The 20,110-nt window shown below is 44.4% G+C and overlaps 1 protein-coding gene across 8 annotated transcripts in view; it reads right to left on the bottom strand.

The window, feature by feature from the left end:
- The window catches only part of CHD5 (chromodomain helicase DNA binding protein 5), a 164,400-nt gene that overhangs the window by 37,003 nt on the left and 107,287 nt on the right, over positions 1-20,110 (bottom strand). For 7 of the 8 annotated variants that reach the window (XM_069741816.1, XM_069741811.1, XM_069741817.1 and 4 more), the window contains exons 18-24: positions 13,242-13,415; positions 12,783-12,924; positions 9,780-9,911; positions 7,621-7,738; positions 4,156-4,280; positions 3,489-3,720; positions 311-349 (exon numbers count right to left, since the gene is read on the bottom strand). In XM_069741816.1, the coding sequence (XP_069597917.1) occupies positions 311-349; positions 3,489-3,720; positions 4,156-4,280; positions 7,621-7,738; positions 9,780-9,911; positions 12,783-12,924; positions 13,242-13,415 (962 nt within the window). The remainder of the gene's footprint in view (positions 1-310; positions 350-3,488; positions 3,721-4,155; positions 4,281-7,620; positions 7,739-9,779; positions 9,912-12,782; positions 12,925-13,241; positions 13,416-20,110) is intronic. The other variant, XM_069741815.1, reaches the window with a different exon arrangement.

Raw genomic sequence — 20,110 nt, 5'->3', positions numbered from 1 at the left:
TGCTGCTAAGGAACTTTGTATTTCAGCATTAACTGTTGATCTACTACTTGTTTTTATGCCACAATGTGTCCTGACTAACAATCAAATACATTAGAGATCCCATGAGATCAACACTCCGCTCTCCTGAAATACTCTGCGCAGCTTTTTGATGATGTGTTTTGTTTTTGTAACCGTGATTTGCCTCTATGTGAAATTTAGACTTTTTTTTTTTTAAAGCGATATTTATGATGGCAATTAAAGGGCAAGGTGACACTACAGACTAGCCACTGCTCGGGTAGCATCTTAGCCATCCAACCACAGAGCCGCTCACCAGTTTTCTTGCACACTGTTAAGCTGCCGCTGTGATGGTCTGCAGTAGAAAGGAGGGAAGACACAAAAACATCAAAAAGAAAGGAGAGTTAAGCAATACATGGAGCGATATAACACAGTCGGTGTATGGAGAGCATCACAACTGACATTGACCACAACTCTGCATGGAAACCTGGAAATAAAATTTGCATTTACTGTTTTGGGACTTTTTTTGGAAACTTTTTATGTTCTTCTGTCCAAATCAGTTTTCACCTGGCTGGTAACCTTTTAGGTAACTGGGACAGCGGTAAGTCCAATAGGCAGGTATGTCTAGGTATGACTTAACCCTTCACCATCGTAGACCTCCAGGTATAACTATAAGAACCCCTTCCCTGCCCTAAACCTGTAGGAATTCTGACATTCGCCTCTAGACCAAAGAGTTTTCATAAGCACCGGCCTTACTTTGATCACACTGTTTTTAGAAGTGCCCAAAATGTCTATAGGTGAGAGGTACAGTACTCCCATAATTGCCAGGCATAATGTCCCGCTAAATATTCTGAACAGTTAAAGGACGCCAATCAACGATTTACAAGTCGATCAGCGCTCATTTATGCGCCCATTCACTCAGGCCAACAAGAACTCTATGGGGAAGGTTAATCGTTAATACGATCTCTCTGACCCATACAGCATCATGTTGTTGGCAGCACATGTGCCTGTGTACAAAAAGTGATGTGCTACTGGAAAGGATAGTTTAATGCCGGCATAAAAAGGATCCTGAATTTTACTATATATAAAATATTCTTATTTATCAGCCATGTAATAGGAAGTCCCTGTGAAATACACAGCCCCAAAAAAGGAGGGGGATCAAAATACTTCTAAAGGATTAATGTACCAGAGGAGGACATAGCTGCCTCTAAAGAATTCATTTACTAGATGAGGACATAGATACCTTTAAGGGATTAATCTACGAGTGGAGGACATAGCTGCTTCTAAAGGATTCATATACTACAGGAGGACATAGCTGCTTCAAAAGGATTAATCTACTACAAGAGCACATAGCTACCTCTAAAGAATTAATTTAATAGCCGAGTACATAGATACTTTAAGGGATTAATCTACAAGTGGAGGACATACAGCTCTGGCAAAAATTAAGAGACTACTGCATCAAAACCCTGTCACGGGCAGCCCAATCTCCAGACCTAAACGCCATTGAAACCCTCTGGAATGTAATCAAAAGGATGATGGATAGTCACAAGCCATCAAACAAAGAAGAACTGCTTAAAATTTGCGCCAGAAGCAGTGTGAAAGACTGGTGGAAAGCATGCCAAGACGCATGAAAGCTGTGATGAAAAATCATGGTTATTCCACAAAATATTGATTTCTGAACTCTTCCCGAGTTAAAACATTAGTATTGTTGGTTCTAAATGATTATGAACTTGTTTTGTTTGCATTATTTGAGGTCTGAAAGCACTGGGATTTTTTTTTTATTTTGACCATTTCTCCTTTTCATAAAAAAAATACAAAATTATTGCTTGGAAACTGAAAATTTTGCGGTGGTCTCTTAATTTTTTGCCAGAGCTGTAGTTACTTCTAAAAAAAATCTTCTACTACAGGAGGACACATCTGCTTCTAAAGTATTAATCTACTACAGGTGGACATAGCTGTTTCTAAAGGGTAATTAACTAGGGAAAGACATAGCTGAATGTAAAGTGCTAAACTGAGCATCTCACTACACACACACAGACTTCAGCAGCTATAATCAAGAGAGGACTAACAATACTTCTACTGCATTTTTATCCTTCTCCTCCTCATGGTGATACATAAAATACAGGACTATATCTTACGTTCCCATATATGTAACTACATCCAGCTTGAAGTCTGCACACAGATGTCATGTGTTTACAAGATGCCCACAGACTCCACCAACCAGTGGTATCTCCCAGCAAAGCAGGAAGCCTCACACAGCTATCATAATAATGAGACAGCAGAGAGACCAACTTCTACGACTAGAGTCTCTTAAAGTGTCAGAGTTTTAATTACTAAATTAGAGTGAAAATTACTAATCCTAATCAAATACATCAGCTAAATACTGTATATGTTGGTCTCCTTTTACTTCATGAAGTTTCCCAGGAGGTGATTGGTCTCCTCTTTAAGCTTAGGAGTCCAGGTGGTCTTGTGACCTTAGTATGGACTGTAAAGTGGAGCAGCATTACAGCTGTCTGAGGTTTAGAGGTTGTGGGAAAACAGAAACAAGATCAGTTGTGATGTTCAGTCATACAAGATCCCCCTACATACATGTGCCTAATCAATGTCACTGCAAAATTCAATTTTCATTTTTAAGGCAATCAGTCAGCTTGTCCCACCCAACTAGCACCAAACTGCTTGCATGGGCATGTAGGCCTTTGAAACATAGGACACTGTTCCCAGTGTAATTGTCGGCCGGGCCCGGAACTGCCTTACAGAGCTGCACAGCGCTGCCGACTATAATGGCCGTGGCCTGGTACTACACATCCATCCCCTACTCAAACCAATAAAGGGTGTAAGTGCAGTACCTGGCCGTGGCCACTATGCTGTGCTGTGTAGCTCCATAACTGAACAGTTCCAACCTCCACTGACACCGGGAGCAGCTGATCATTGGGGGTGCCAGGTGTTGCACCCCCATCCACGAGACATTGATGACCTGTCCTAAGGATAGGTCATCAATGATAAAGTCCCAGACACCCCTTTAACGTATTCATACATCTCCAGGAGCAATAACAGAGGGGCATCACAGTGAAGAGTTGTAAGACAAGATACTGCAGTATTGTAATTTTATAGGAAAACCAACATTCTAGGAGATTATTGTAAGCGCGAAGGGTTTTGCTATAGTTCACAACAAAGGAAAGCTGAGAAGTCGTCATTAAAGGGGTTGTCCAGGTTTAAAAAAATTTTACTTTCCTTCAGAAACAGCGCCACCTGTGACCATGCATAGTACTGCAGCTCGGCTCCATACACGTTAATGGGGCTGAATTGTAATACTGGACACAACCCATGGTAAGGAGTGGCGCTATTTCGGAAAAAAAAAAACAGCCATATTTTTTTTTCTAATCTTGGATAACATCTTTAATAAAAAATAAAATCAAACATGATAGTACAAAAACAAATAAATATAATAAAGTAAAAAAGATATCATAAAAGGGAACATATTGTGATTTCTTTACCTTCAACGTCATCCTTGAAGAGCTCTTCTGTTCCAAACTTCAAGATATCGTCCAGTTCCTGCTTGGTCATGGAGCCGGATTTAGAGCCCAGACCCGGTCGTACAACCAGGTGGGTCAGCATCATTTTTCTCTTTGCCACCTGAGTTATCCTTTCTTCTACGGACGCTCTGGTGACGAACCGATAGATCATGACCTTTTTATTCTGCCCTATTCTGTGAGCGCGGCTGAAGGCCTGGAGAGAAAGATTCTTATTTAGCGGTGGGGACATCTATACTGTATGTCCCAAGTATGGAGGACCTAGATGGTGCCACAGAGATCCTGAAGTTCCATAACACAGAACTACGGAGACCTATGTGCCACCATATGGCTTTGCCAAGTGCATCAGCAATAACAAAAAATGCCAATACTGTGAATTTAAGTATTTTAAATAAAAAGGAGGCATAAAGGGTCCATATATGAATACAATCCCTCCGAATGGGTGGCTCACCAGATGAGTCTTGTCCAGTCTGAAGCCCCATCTACTTTTCCAGACACACTTATGGCTCAATGGGGCTCCACAAATATGACGGTCAGCATCAAGACTACATTTTTTTAATGTATTCCCAATTTCATTAATAAAACATCCTTGGGGACCACCCTTCCATAAAATGAATAACGATTAATTAACCTGAATATCATTGTGTGGGTTCCAGTCGGAGTCATATATAATGACAGTGTCGGCCGTAGCCAAATTTATCCCCAGTCCTCCGGCTCGAGTCGACAATAGAAAGCAAAACTGCTGAGCACCAGGAGCTAAAAAAAGAGAAAAAATAGACAAAAAAATGCTTAGATACAAAGAAACAGGAAAGTTTTTTTTGTTTTAAGATGAAAGCAACCCAAAACACCCAGAAGACAGGTTACCCTATTCAATGGAAATGGATATATCACCAAATACTTCCCATGTTATTCATGAAAGGGGCTGTAAACAGAACAGTAGTTTCTTACATAACTTGAAAAATTAGGTGTAATTTAGTTGATGCTGGGATTTGCTCCCAGGAGAGGGGAAGAGAGAGCTGCCTTATTCAAAATATGGTCACAGAATAGTTGATTTGACTACTTCAAGCTTTGGGCTCAGGCTACAAGTCTTCAGGAATTCCATGTGACTGCAAAGTTGCAAATCCTCACTGTGAGGAGTCCCCGATGCCGACCCCTGGAAAGGGAGGTGCATGACTGTAAGTATGCAACTTGCATACATGTGGTCACATGCCAACTAGATGTGCACTTAATGCAAGTGTATTGAACAAGACTGGACACGTCTAGAGATGAGCGAACTCAAAGTTGAAATTTAGGGGTTTGTACTGGAAGTTCGTTTTAATGTTCGAAGTTCCTGGGAAAGTCCGTAGAGAAAAAGAGAGAGGGAGTGTCCGAGGAGAAAGAGAAAGGGAAAGTCCGGGGAGAGAGGGAAAGTCTGGGGAGAGAGAGAGAGGGAAAGTCCGGCGAGAGAGAGAGGGAAAGTCTGGGGAGAGAGAGGGAAAGTCCGAGGAGAGAGAGAGAAGGAAAGTCCGGCGAGAGAGAGAGGGAAAGTCTGGGGAGAGAGAGGGAAAGTCCGAGGAGAGAGAGAGAAGGAAAGTCCGGCGACAGAGAGAGGGAAAGTCTGGGGAGAGAGAGGGAAAGTCCGGTGAGAGAGAGAGGAAAAGTCTGGGGAGAAAGAGAAAGGTAAAGTCCGGAGAGAGAGAGGGAAAGTCTGGGTAGAGAGAGAGAGAAGGAAAGTCCAGCGAGAGAGAGGGAAAGTCTGGGGAGAGAGAGAGAAGGAAAGTCCAGAGAGAGATAGAGGGAAAGTCTGGGGAGAGAGAGAGGGAAAAGTCTGCGGAGAGAGAGAGAGGGAAAGTCCAGAGAGAGAGAGAGGGAAAGTCTGTGGAGAGAGAACGAGGGAAAGTCTGCGGAGAGAGAGAGGGAAAGTCTGCGGAGAGAGAGAGGGAAAGTCTGTGGAGAGAGAGAGGGAAAGTCCAGAGAGAGAGAGAGAGAGGGAAAGTCCAGAGAGAGAAGGAAAGTCCAGAGAGAGAGAGAAGTCCAGAGAGAGAGAGAGGGAAAGTCCAGAGAGAGAGAGAGGGAAAGTCCAGAGAGAGAGAGAGGGAAAGTCCAGAGAGAGAGAGGGAAAGTCCAGAGAGAGAGAGAGAGAGAGAGGGAAAGTCCGGGGAGAGAGGGGAAAAGTCCAAGGAGAGAGAGAGAGGGAAAATCCAGAGAGAGAGGGAAAGTCCGGGGAGAGAGAGAGGGAAAGTCCAAGGAGAGAGGGAAAGTCCAGAGAGGGGGTAAGTCCAGGGAGAGAGAGAGGGGAAAAGTCCAGAGAGAGAGAGAGAGGAAGAGAGAGGAAGGGAGGTAGAGAGAGAGAGATTTTTGATTGACTGCTTTTTGGTTGGTGGTTTTAAGCCGGATAGAAGGGGCATACAGATGTGTAATTCCAAGAGACCCAGTGGTGTGCGTGTTGGGGTACGTGGAAGTGATAGTTGTGGATAACAAGCTGAAAATAGCAATCGCTAGACTACTATACACGGCTCGGAAGGTTATAGCAAGAAATTGGATTAAAGAGGAGCCTCCCTCGAGGGGAGAATATATTAAATATGTGAAGCAGGTCATTACCCTGGAAAAGGGTGTATATCAGAAAAGAGGGAAGATGGTCCTGTATGATAAATTGTGGATGCCTTGGCTGGAACTAGGTTAGGGGGAGGGTAAGGGAAGCCAGGCCTGAGGAGGGTTCGCCTATATACTAATGGTTTATATGTTCATAATGGAAATCACTACATGTTGATAATGTATATAATACTACAAGACATGTTAAGAGAAGAGCGCGAGCTGTCTAAAAGGGAAGAAGGGGGGAGGGGTGGTTAAGGGGGGTTAATGAGGGGGAAAACAAAAATACATGTCTTAATGTCAAATGTTTTAAGGGAATTTTATACTTAATAAAAAATATTTGAGTTAAAAAAGAGATATTTTTCAAGTTCCAAAGTTCAAGTTCAGGTTCAAGTATAGTTCTAGTACTTGGAGCGAACTTTGGACTAAAGGTCAGGTCAGGTCAGGTACCAGAACCCGAAATTCAATGAGTCTGCTCATCCCTAGACAATTCTAGAAGAATGAAAATTGCATACTTAGGGTAACATAAATGCCCACTGCCGGCGCCAGAGAATCCTCACAGTTCACGATGTGAGGATTCACAAGTCTGCAGTAACATAGAATGACTGGAGACTTGTAGCCTAAGGCAGGACAATCCCTTTAAAGAGGACTTGTCACTTTCCCTAAATATGATTTTTTTGTACCCTTGTGTAAATGCCACGGTCTCTTGAATGTGGGGTTGTTTTTTCTTTGCTCCTCCGGCTCTGTGTTCCTGAGATATGGCCCTCCTTAACTGGTATGTAAATTTTGCCTTGTTATCTAAGTGGGTGTGGTCATCAAGAAGACACTCACAGAGAAGAGTTAATGACCACGCCCCCTTTACCAACAAAATTATATTTACATACCTATGAACAGAGGGTCATATCTCAGGAACGGAGACGCCCAGGAGCAAAAGAACAACAACGCCGGATTCAGGAGAACAGCGGCATTTGGATCAGTTAAACAAAAACACATACTTATGGAAAGTGACAGGTCCTCTTTGTTTGGCCACAAACTTCCACAGCCATGATTTATTAAGTTGAATTATACATTTTTGGTGTACGTACTTAGAAATCTTTAAAATATTCAGTTAGACATTGGGCTAAGATGTAGCTTTTGCACAAGGGGCCTGGTAACTTGTCTCTTGCCGAGACCAAATATTTTAGCGTGTTTTCGCTGGCCGCAGCCCGATAGATGGCATTAGGCTAAGCAGATTACCGCAGAGCCACAGACAACATTAGGATTGGGTTGCACTTATTTCTATTGATTTTTATATGAAAGTAGCAGCCATTTCTTTTTACCACTGACCTAATGTGAACTCTTCGGTCTGCTGCACTTGTCTGTGTGTTTAGAAAAACAACATTTTTCATGTAGCAGATCACTGGACGCTGCCAACCACCCTCCATCTTATGGTCCCGACACTCAATATGTCATATTTCATATATATATATATATATATATATATATATATATATATGTCTGTAAGTCATTGAGTAAGACGTAGTACCATTAAACCGGTCTATTGCCTCTTGCCGCAGTCCTCCTGTAATTCCTCCGTCTATTCGCTCATACTTATAGCCTTCGTATTCAAGAAAGTCTTCAAGTAAATCCAGCATTTTAGTCATCTAAATAAGGAGGATAAGTTAGTATATGTGAACATAGTGTTATTTCGTTAATACCACTAACTGGGAGACCAAATATAATGACTTTTATTAAAAAATTTAAATAAAAAAAATTACCAAAAATAACCTGTGTCATATATAAGTGTCAAAAAGACACAATTCAGGGGGTAGGGTCACACAACCGGTTTCTCTCCGTCCGAAAAGAACAGCCCGCTTTTCTGATGAGACTTTGATCAGGACGGCATCAGTATTTCTCAGAGGTGGAGAGGGGAAAAAAAAAAGTTTTTCCAACTCCTCCACTATGTCTGTGGATATCGGACTGCATTCGTATGTAATCCGAGTGCAGTCTCATGTCTTCCACAGATGCATAGACTTACGTTGTCGATTTTGATCTGATACTCGGATGAAAATTGGACACTCAGTCTGAGAAAAAAATTGGACATGCGCAGAGCCCCATAGAATATCATGGGTACGATTGCCATCCGTGAAAACCGCAGACAGGATTCGTCCAATATAATCAGTCGGGTGCACGATTCCTGTCCAGTGAATGTTGGAGAATCCAGCAATAACACATTTAATATGGCTAAAGTACTCCCGACCAGGCCTGTGGAGTCGGAGTCAGAGTCAGAGTCGGTGTCATGGAAATTGAGGAGTCGGAGGTTTGGCTTATGGACTCCCGACATGATAGAAAAGGCGTATCAGGAGCGCCCATTGCTTCACGTCCTTGGTGCTACGGTTGGCATAGTCATGCACTAATGATCTTCATTAGAGTGTTGAGGATGGCGTGCCGCACAACAATATGGTAATTAAAAGTTATTTAATGGAAAATCTTTTGCTTAAGGGCATTTAGTGCCCGAAACGTGTGAGGTTTTACCATGGGGTTTGGATGGATCCACTACTTTTTAATATTTTCCAATAAAGAACTTTTAATTACCGGATGCTTGTGGGCTTCCTCTACACCCTCATGGCTGGCTGCGCAGGAATCGGCACCCACCAGACACAGGTCTCTCGGCTCTTCATCGCCAGGCTTTCAATTCCCTGTCTCGCATCTACAAGTAGTGATCTTTAGTTAAATCTTGTGTCTGTCTTAATTAATTTGATTCAGCCTTGGAATTTAGTGAATATAATGCTATTTCTATGTAAAGCGTGCCCACTGTTATAAGTGTATGCACTTAAGGGAATGTTACACCTTCATCTCCTTCAAGCGACTTCTAGCTCCCGATTCCCTGTCTGTACGCTCTCAATAAAAATGTTCGGAAACCTCCTCAGTCCCACAAAAATCCCAGAAATGTAACAGTAAATACGAGACAGGAGGGAGGAGGGGGATGCAACTGCAGAATCTGTCTCAGCGATTCAGTGAAATAGCATGAGTGGAGAGGGAGAAGGGAGAGCAGATGGAGACATCTGATTATTTTAGGGCACCCACCACTGTCCACTTAAAGGGAATCTGTTAGCAAGTTTTGCCATTTAATCTGAGAGCAGCATGATATGGGAACAGAGACCCTGATTGCAGCGATGTGTCTCTTACTGGGCTGCTTATTGTAGTTTTAATAAATTCAGTGATTTATCAGCAGGTGATTATCACTACAGGACAATTCGTCTCATGCCATGTAGCTCTCCAGCTCTTTGTAACCCCGCCTCTACCACTGATTGGCACCTTTCTGCCTATGCACAGTGTACACAGAAAGCTTCCAATCAGTAGTGTGGGCAGGGTTACTCAGGGCTCAGCATTCAGAGAACTGGTCGATCTTCAGCAAAAAAAAGTGATTTTATATAAATTTCACCAAGCAGAACAATAAGTGACACATCGCTGTAATCAGGCTCTCTGTCCGTACATCATGCTGCTCTCGGATTACATAGCAAAACCTGTTGACAGATTCCCTTTAGCAGGAAGGAAAAATATGATGATTCAACAATTCCTGTCGGTATTAGATCTAAAATATAATTTCAACTGCCTATCATGCACTTTAAATACATTTCAAAACTTTGCATAAAAGTAGAACTTGGGAAAGTCAATTTAGTCAACAATGACTGCCAAAAATACCTGAGAAAAAATGAGAACTCTGTGTCCTTCGTCTTTTAACTTTTTCAACATCTTCTGTAGCAGCATCAATTTTCCCGAGGATTTCACTAAAGAACTGCCATCATAAGATCCATTCGGCAAGACTGGGGCCTCCTAAATAAAAAGACAAACAGTACATTGAAGGAAAGTGGAGGGCTCCTAATCGATTAAGCAGACCCAATAATTTAGCTGATGATGGAATGTTGAACTTACTACGTACAAGACATACACTCAAAACCATACAACCATACATATTTAAGCTATGACCTTGTGCACCCGTAACAAAGGTATGGCTATGGATGTGACACTTGTATCTGAAGGTGAACTGAATATTACTCCACATAAGGTCGGCCATATCACCCCCAACCAGCCCATAAATCACAGAAAACAGAGCGGAATAAGGGTACCGTCACACTATACCATTTCGATCGCTACGACGGTACGATTCGTGACGTTCCAGCGATATCGTTACGATATCGCTGTGTCTGACACGCAGCAGCGATCAGGGATCCTGCTGAGAATCGTACGTCGTAGCAGATCGTTTAGAACTTTCTTTCATCGCTGGATCTCCCGCTGTCATCGCTAGATCGGTGTGTGTGACACCGATCTAGCGATGCGATCCAGCGATGCGTTAGCTTGTAACCAGGGTAAACATCGGGTAACTAAGCGCAGGACCGCGCTTAGTAACCTGATGTTTACCCTGGTTACAAGCGTAAAACTAAAAAAAAACAAACAGCACATACTTACATTCTGGTGTCCGTCAGGTCCCTTGCCATCTGCTTCCCGCACTGTGACTGCCGGCCGTAAAGTGAAAGCAGAGCACAGCGGCTGTGCTTTCACTTTCACTTTACGGCCGGCAGTCAGTGAGTGCGGGAAGCAGACGGCAAGGGACCTGACGGACACCAGAATGTAAGTATGTGCTGTTTTTTTTTTTTTAGTTTTACGCTTGTAACCAGGGTAAACATCGGGTTACTAAGCACGACCCTGCGCTTAGTTACCCGATGTTTACCCTGGTTACCCAGGGACCTCGGCATCGTTGGTCGCTGGAGAGCTGTCTGTGTGACAGCTCCCCTGCGACCACACTACGATTTACCTACGATCACGGCCAGGTCATATCGCTGGCCGTGATCGTAGGTAAATCGTATAGTGTGACGGTACCTTAAGACAAAAGTTGCCTCTTCATTGCGGAGATATTAGCAATCAAAGTATTTGGCATCTAACAAGTTAATGTTTGCCAAGTCAAAGTGGGTGTTTTCAGAGAGCTTTCACTGCCAGCAGGAGCCAGCGTGGGGGCAGGAGTAGTGCAGCTGAGTTTAGCACAGATAATGAAAACCTTTCAGATAAAGGTACCTGTGGGGGAGGGCCAGAACAGCTGAGTTTAGCTGTGTCACATTACAAACACTTCTATCAGTTCTCCTCCTCTCATAGCACTGTCACCTTGGCTGTACTATGCCTCCCCCACATTGCCTGTTCATAATTGTGTCAGTAAAAGTATCTGAAAGGTGTTAGTCATCTTCTAATCATGCAGGAGGTTAGACCAGGTTGTCTGCTCTAAGCTATGGTGGGGGCGTGTTCTTTTCTGTTGAGGTGGTGCCTTCTTTTGATTGGTCAGCATCATACAGGGAGTAAAAGTACACACCGAAAGTGAAAGCTATCTGATAACACCCACTTGGACTTAATAAATGTTAACTCAATAGGTGCCAAATTATTTGATTGGTAATATATCCACAAAACAGAGAACAAAAAAAAAGAAACAAAAACCATTTTCTTTTACCTGCCTGCTCGATGCTAAACCAAGACACTATGTTTGGTTCCATCTGGTCATTTACAGATGACACAATGAGCTATAACGTGACTGTGGAAGGACAGTGATCCACTGTGCAATTTCTAAGAACATGTGGATATTCGAAAATTGCAAGGTTCAATCTAAGTTCTTCAGGTGTATTTTATGTCGGTGGTCATTTGCTCCTCAGCGGGGCTCCTCTGCGCGGAGACGCCATGCAATGCATCTGCAGTACCGGCCTTTAGTATTGGGGTAATCGATCAAACTGTGCTTACAGATTATCCAGCCATTGCAGCTACAGCACGCAGCGACTGCACCAGGCGGAGGGCTGAGCTCACCGCTAATGGAATATGACGAATGACCCTTCAATACCTTAGGCTTTGGTGCAGTGCAGCAATAATTAATTAGAAGTCGCCACAGCCCCACACTGAGACCTGTACTATTAGGAGAGCGCAAAATGAGCCAGGACAAATGTCACTATATGTGAAAGTCGTAATTAACCCTTTACTAGCCGTGCCTACTGGGGTACACACATGGCACGATGTGCACACGGATGGACACCTCTGTGGCTTATCAACTCGGTAGAGGAAAGGATACCACCATGAAAAATAAATGGGAAAACACAGAGGTCCTCCAGGACAGAAATATGTCCGATCTTCTTACCCTCCCCGGCGGTGAAGACGCACTTGGTAGCAGCGTAATGTGCGGGGTGTTTTTCCCGGCATTTTTGGGCCCTTCTCAGTATCAGTTTATGATTCGTTATTCATTATTTTTGGAAACAGATACAAGCATTGTTGAATCAATAAATATTGATATATTAATATTTGTATACGTTATTATTATTTTTACTTTTTGTAACTGCATTACTATTGTGCTATTTTGTACCTTTATTAATTTGGCATTTGAAGCGCTCTGGTTGAGGGTCTTACCCTGTATTTTACAAGAAGATACACGGCTTATCCCTTTTTAAGGAGGTTTGTTTGTGTGTGTTTTGCATTTGTTTTTTTAATCTGTCTTATTTCGTATTTTTTTATTATATAAATTTGATATATTTATGCTTTTTGATATATTTATGGGATTTTTTTTTGTATATGAAATTTTTTCTTTTGTATAGTAACTGGTTTGTAGTAAAATATCGCACACACCGCCTGGACTATTCTGATATTGGTGCCCAAGATCGCCAATGTTATTCTTCATCTTACCACGGCAGCAACAGGGAAGAGGTACGGGTGGTTGCAGCACTTCTTCAGGTCCATCATGATGTTCAGCAAGGAGACCTGGTTTCCACCTCCTTTGGAGTTCAAGGCTTCAAAATTTCTGGTTAAAATGAACTTATAATACTTCCTAGATCAAAGTCATAAAAAAAAATAAAAAAAACAAAACACATAAGCAGAAAAAAAGGAAATAAAGTAAATGAGAAAGACGTAGGAAAGTCCAGATGTGGTAAGCTTTTTCAATTTTGTATTTCAGCGCAAATCTGCGGCAAAAATCCATATGCGTTACAAGTGTAAATACCATCATTTATATTTAATAAGAGATTTAAAAAAATCTTTAAAAATACTTTTACAAAGTAAAGTTTTTACAAAAATAAAAATAAAACAGAAAGTGTCAAGAAGAGGGGAGAGTGGTGGAAGTGTGTTGTCTTGCAGGTCTGCACTCACTTCTGCATTTGGCTCAGCTCCACTCGCACTATTAATTCTGTTTTGGCTGGCATGTTCTTGAAGACATCTGCTTTCAGCCTCCGCAGCATGTGAGGCCCTAGTAAGTCATGAAGTTTTTTAATTTGGTCTTCCTTAGAAATGTCAGCAAATTCTTCCAAGAAGCCATCCAGATTGCTGAGAGGGAAACAGCACATGAAAAGCATAAAGAAAGATGTATTTGTTTCAGTGGCACAAATCTCACATTCTGAGAGGTGAAGAATTAGGAAATTGTGCATCTTCCCGAGGAGCCATCATATCTTCATATAGGCCGAAGCTCCAAAGGGGTTCAATGAAATGGCACCATTAAATAGTAAACTGGCTTGAGAAAGGCTCATTATAGCCAAAACGTTGCCATGCCACCAGGGCTATTAACCTCCCTTTTGTACTTTTGAAAATACTGGAGTGCTGCCTGTTTTCTCTGAATTTAGATACATAAATAATAGATAGATGATAGATAGATAATAGATAGATAATAGATAGATGATAGATAGATGATAGATAATACATTATAGACAATAGATAGATGATAGATGATAGATAGATGATAGATAGATAGATAGATAGATAGATAGATAGATAGATAGACAGATGATATATAGATAGATAGATAGATGATAGATAGATAATAGATTATAGGTAATAGATAGATAATAGATAGATGATAGATAATAGATAGATGATAGATAATAGATTATAGACAATAGATAGATGATAGATAAATAATAGATTATAGATAATAGATAGATAATAGATGATAGACAATAGATAGATAATAGACAACAGATAAATAGATGATAGATAGATAGATAATAGATAGATAATAGATTATAGATAGATAGATAGATAGATAGATAGATAGATAATAGATGATAGACAATAGATAGATGATCTTCTATATATATAATTGTCTAAGGGGTACTTCCGTCTGTTTGTCTGTAACTTCCGTAACAGAAATCCCGGGTCACTGATTGGTCTTGGCCTGCCGGCCGTGACCTATCAGCGATATTGGGGCAGGATTTAAACACCGCTTCACTTTTTACTATTGATGCTGCCTATGCAGCATCAATAGTAAAAACATATAATGTTAAAAATAATAATAAAAAACACATTATATTCTCACCGTCCGGCGTCCGGGGCACCCTATCCCGCTCCTCGCAACGTGCCGGGCCCATGAATGCATTGCGGCAATGACTCGAGATCACGTAGCGATCTCTCGAGATGATGACGTAGCGGTCTCGCGAGACCGCTACATGATCACGGGTTATTGACGCAAGGCATTACTGGGAACGGAGCATCGCGAGGAGCATCGCTAAAGGCCTGGGCTGGATCCGGGGGCCGCCGGAAGGTGACTATATAACTATTTTTTATTTTAATTGTTTGTTTTTTTTAACAGGGATATGGTGCCCACATTGCTATATACTACATGGGCTGTGTTATATACTACGTGGGCTGTGTTATATACTGTGTGGGCTGTGTTATATACTGCGTGGGCTGTGTTATATACTACGTCACTGTGCTCTATACTATGTGGGCTGTGTTATATACTATGTGGGCTGTGTTATATACTACGTGGGCTGTGTTATATACTGCGTGGGCTGTGCAATATACTACGTGGGCTGTGTTATATACTACGTGGGCTGTGTTATATACTGCGTGGGCTGTGTTATATACTACGTCACTGTGCTCTATACTATGTGGGCTGTGTTATATACTACGTGGGCTGTGTTATATACTACGTGGGCTGTGTTATATACTGCGTGGGCTGTGCAATATACTACGTGGGCTGTGTTATATACTGCGTGGGCTGTGTTATATACTAAGTGGGCTGTGCTATATACTACATACATATTCTAGAATATCCGATGTGTTAGAATCGGGCCACCATCTAGTAGATAGATAATAGATAATACATAATACATAGATGATAGATAGATAATAGATAGATAATAGATCTATAATAGATAGCTAATAGATACAGTAGAGAATAGATAGACAGATAATAGATAATGGATAGATAGATAATAGATAGACAGATAATAGATAGATAATGGATAGATAGATAGATAATAGATAGATGATAGACAATAGATAGACGATAGATAGATAGATAATAGATCTGCCCCTATATCATTCTGTTGTCAGATTACATAACAAAAACCTGCTGACGGATTTGCCTAAAATTAGTTATTGTTGGCACAGAAGAATTGGCCACTTAGTGCACTAAGGTCATTAATTTTAGAAATAAAGTCTACAGACCAGTAATGCGGCATACATTAACTATACGCAGTGTTTGCACATATATATATATATATATATATATATATATATATATATATATATATATATATATATGACACAAAAGCGCACAGCGAGGTCAAAAATACTCTGTTGTAAAAAAGTCACAGTAAATAAGCAAGTGCTAGTCAAAAAATGATAAAAATACAGGGTATTCAGTTAATAATATTTTTGCGGGAAAAAAAAGGATTATCTAAATACCCTGTATTTTTTTCATTTTTTGACTAGCACTTGCTTATTTACTGTGACTTTTTTACAACAGAGTATTTTTGACCTCGCTGTGCGCTTTTGTGTCTTCAGGTTTCTACAGACTTGTTCACCGTGCAAGTGGCCCATGTGTTTTTGGTTTTATATGTGTGTTTTTTGGTTATATGTATATATATATATATATATATATATATATATATATATATATATATATATATATATGTATATTGGCGTACACACTGTGCTGCTGCATTTTTCATATGTACATAGATATACAGAGAAATGCACACACACTTATTTTCTTTAGCTTTGGTTGGCATATAACACATTTTCATTACTGTTAAGCAACATGCCTCCATTTACATAAATTGCATGAACCCGTGTAAAATCAAATTTGTGATTCTCAGTACGAAACAATTTTTTACATTTAAGCCAAAAATTCATGCAAATGATTTATGCCAAAACGGCACGCTCGCAGTAAGGCTATAATCAATATGCGTCCCTGTGAGTCATCACCGCTCTCCCCCAGAACAGGCGAAACCTGCCCACCTATGAATTATTCATCAGTTATATTTTTCCACTGTCGGAAACAACTGATCCTAATGATGTTGACGAGACTGGAGCCGATGTGGCAGCAGCCAGCCATGAAACAAAGGAAGAAAGAAGCACACGGGGCCAAAACTACAGGCAAGAGCCGTGCGGAGACCTCCATACTGCAGTCAGGTGAAAGCAACCGGCATCTGTTCAATATCACGGTGCGGATGTGTTGACTTTTGTACTTTCACACTGAATATAGAGAACTTTATATGTTAAGTATAGAAGTAAAAACCTATACTCCTGGGTGATACTTTTTTATTTATTTTTGAGGGTCACATAATAACAATCACTTCTAAATCCATTGACACTTCTTTACATTCATGTTTTAAAAAAATAGAAAAATATCAAAATACATAAAATAAAAAGAAGACAATTCTCCAGGCATGTTTGTATTAATAAATATTCCTTGTAAGACACCAGTTCTATATTTGTTCATCCCTCTGCAATTATTCCTGGACCCACCGGCACTCCCACATTGAACCCACTGGCACTCCTACACTGAACCCATCGGCACTCCCACACTGAACCCACCGGCACTCCCACACTGAACCCAGCGGCACTCCCACACTGAACCCACTGGCTTTCCCACACTGGATCCACCGGCATTCCCACATTGAACCCACCGGCACTCCCACACTGAACCCACCGGCATTCCCACACTGAACCCACCGGCATTCCCACCCACACTGAACCCAGCGGCACTCCCACACTGAACCCACTGGCTTTCCCACACTGGATCCACCGGCATTCCCACACTGAACCCACCGGCATTCCCACACTGAACCCACCGGCACTCCCACCCACACTGAACCCACCGGCAATCCGACACTGAACCCACCGGCATTCCCACACTGAACCCAAGGGCATTCCCACACTGAACCCACCGGCATTCCCACACTGAACCCATCGGCACTCCCACACTGAACCCACCGGCATTCCCACACTGAACCCACCGGCACTCCCACCCACACTGAACCCACCGGCAATCCGACACTGAACCCACCGGCATTCCCACACTGAACCCAAGGGCATTCCCACACTGAACCCACCGGCATTCCCACACTGAACCCATCGGCACTCCCACACTGAACCCACCGGCACTCCCACACTGAACCCACCGGCACTCCGACACTGGATCCACCGGCGTTCCCACACTGGATCCACCGGCGTTCCCACACTGAACCCACCGGCACTCCCACACTGAACCCACCGGCACTCCCACACTGAACCCACCGGCACTCCCACACTGAACCCACCGGCATTCCCACCCACACTGAACCCACCGGCACTCCCACACTGAACCCACCGGCACACCCACACTGAACCCACCGGCACTCCCACACTGAACCCACCGGCATTCCCACCCACACTGAACCCACAGGCATTCCCACACTGGACTCACCGGCATTCCCACACTGAACCCACCGGCATTCCCACACTGAACCCACCGGCACTCCCACACTGGATCCACCGGCATTCCCACACTGAACCCACCGGCACTCCCACACTGAACCCACCGGCATTCCCACACTGAACCCACCGGCACTCCCACACTGAACCCACCGGCACTCCCACACTGAACCCACCGACACTCCCACACTGAACCCACCGGCATTCCCACACTGAACCCACCGGCATTCCCACACTGAACCCACCGGCATTCCCACACTGAACCCACCGGCATTCCCACACTGAACCCACCGGCATTCCCACACTGGACCCACCGGCAATCCGACACTGAACCCACCGGCATTCCCACACTGAACCCACCGGCATTCCCACACTGAACCCACCGGCATTCCCACACTGAACCCACCGGCATTCCCACACTGAACCCACCGGCATTCCCACACTGAACCCACCGGCACTCCCACACTGAACCCACCGGCATTCCCACCCACACTGAACCCACCGGCATTCCCACACTGGACCCACCGGCAATCCGACACTGAACCCACCGGCATTCCCACACTGAACCCACCGGCATTCCCACACTGAACCCACCGGCATTCCCACACTGAACCCACCGGCATTCCCACACTGAACCCACCGGCATTCCCACACTGAACCCACCGGCACTCCCACACTGAACCCACCGGCATTCCCACCCACACTGAACCCACTGGCATTCCCACACTGGACCCACCGGCAATCCGACACTGAACCCACCGGCATTCCCACACTGAACCCAAGGGCATTCCCACACTGAACCCACCAGCACTCCCACACTGAACCCACCGGCACTCCCACACTGAACCCACCGGCACTCCCACACTGAACCCACCGGCATTCCCACACTGAACCCACCGGCACTCCCACACTGAACCCACCGGCATTCCCACACTGGATCCACCGGCATTCCCACACCGAACCCACACTGATCCCACCGGCACTCCCACACTGAACCCACCGGCACTCCCACACTGAACCCACCGGCATTCCTACACTGAACCCACCGACACTCCCACACTGAACCCACCGGCATTCCCACACTGAACCCACCGGCATTCCCACACTGAACCCACCGGCATTCCCACACTGAACCCACCGGCATTCCCACACTGAACCCACCGGCATTCCCACCCACACTGAACCCACCGGCATTCCCACACTGGACCCACCGGCAATCCGACACTGAACCCACCGGCATTCCCACACTGAACCCACCGGCATTCCCACACTGAACCCACCGGCATTCCCACACTGAACCCACCGGCACTCCCACACTGAACCCACCGGCACTCCCACACTGAACCCACCGGCATTCCCACCCACACTGAACCCACCGGCATTCCCACACTGGACCCACCGGCAATCCGACACTGAACCCACCGGCATTCCCACACTGAACCCACCAGCACTCCCACACTGAACCCACCGGCACTCCCACACTGAACCCACCGGCACTCCCACACTGAACCCACCGGCATTCCCACACTGAACCCACCGGCACTCCCACACTGAACCCACCGGCATTCCCACACTGGATCCACCGGCATTCCCACATTGGATCCACCGGCATTCCCACACCGAACCCACACTGATCCCACCGGCACTCCCTCACTGAACCCACCGGCATTCCCACACTGAACCCACCGGCACTCCCACACTGAACCCACCGGCACTCCCACACTGAACCCACCGGCATTCCCACCCACACTGAACCCACCGGCACACCCACACTGAACCCACCGGCACTCCCACAATGAAGCCACCGGCACTCCCACACTGAACCCACCGGCACTCCCACACTGAACCCACCGGCATTCCCACCCACACTGAACCCACAGGCATTCCCACACTGGACCCACCGGCAATCCGACACTGAACCCACCGGCATTCCCACACTGAACCCACCGGCATTCCCACACTGAACCCACCGGCACTCCCACACTGGATCCACAGGCATTCCCACACTGGATCCACCGGCATTCCCACACTGGATCCACCGGCATTCCCACAATGAACCCACCGGCATTCCCACACTGGACCCACCGGCATTCCCACACTGATCCCACCGGCATTCCACACTGGATCCACCGGCAATCCGACACTGAACCCACCGGCATTCCCACACTGAACCCACCGGCATCCCCACACTGAACCCACCGGTGTTCCCGCACTGGACCCACCGGCACTCCCACACTGGATCCACAGGCACTCCCACACTGAACCCACCGGCATCCCCACACTGAACCCACCGGTATTCCCACACTGGATCCATCGGCATT

This window comes from Ranitomeya imitator, chromosome 10 (genome assembly GCF_032444005.1).
Source record: "Ranitomeya imitator isolate aRanImi1 chromosome 10, aRanImi1.pri, whole genome shotgun sequence".
Classification (NCBI taxonomy): domain Eukaryota; kingdom Metazoa; phylum Chordata; class Amphibia; order Anura; family Dendrobatidae; genus Ranitomeya; species Ranitomeya imitator.
Note: the sequence above shows the minus strand (reverse complement) of the source record. Positions and strands in the feature narration are given on the sequence as shown.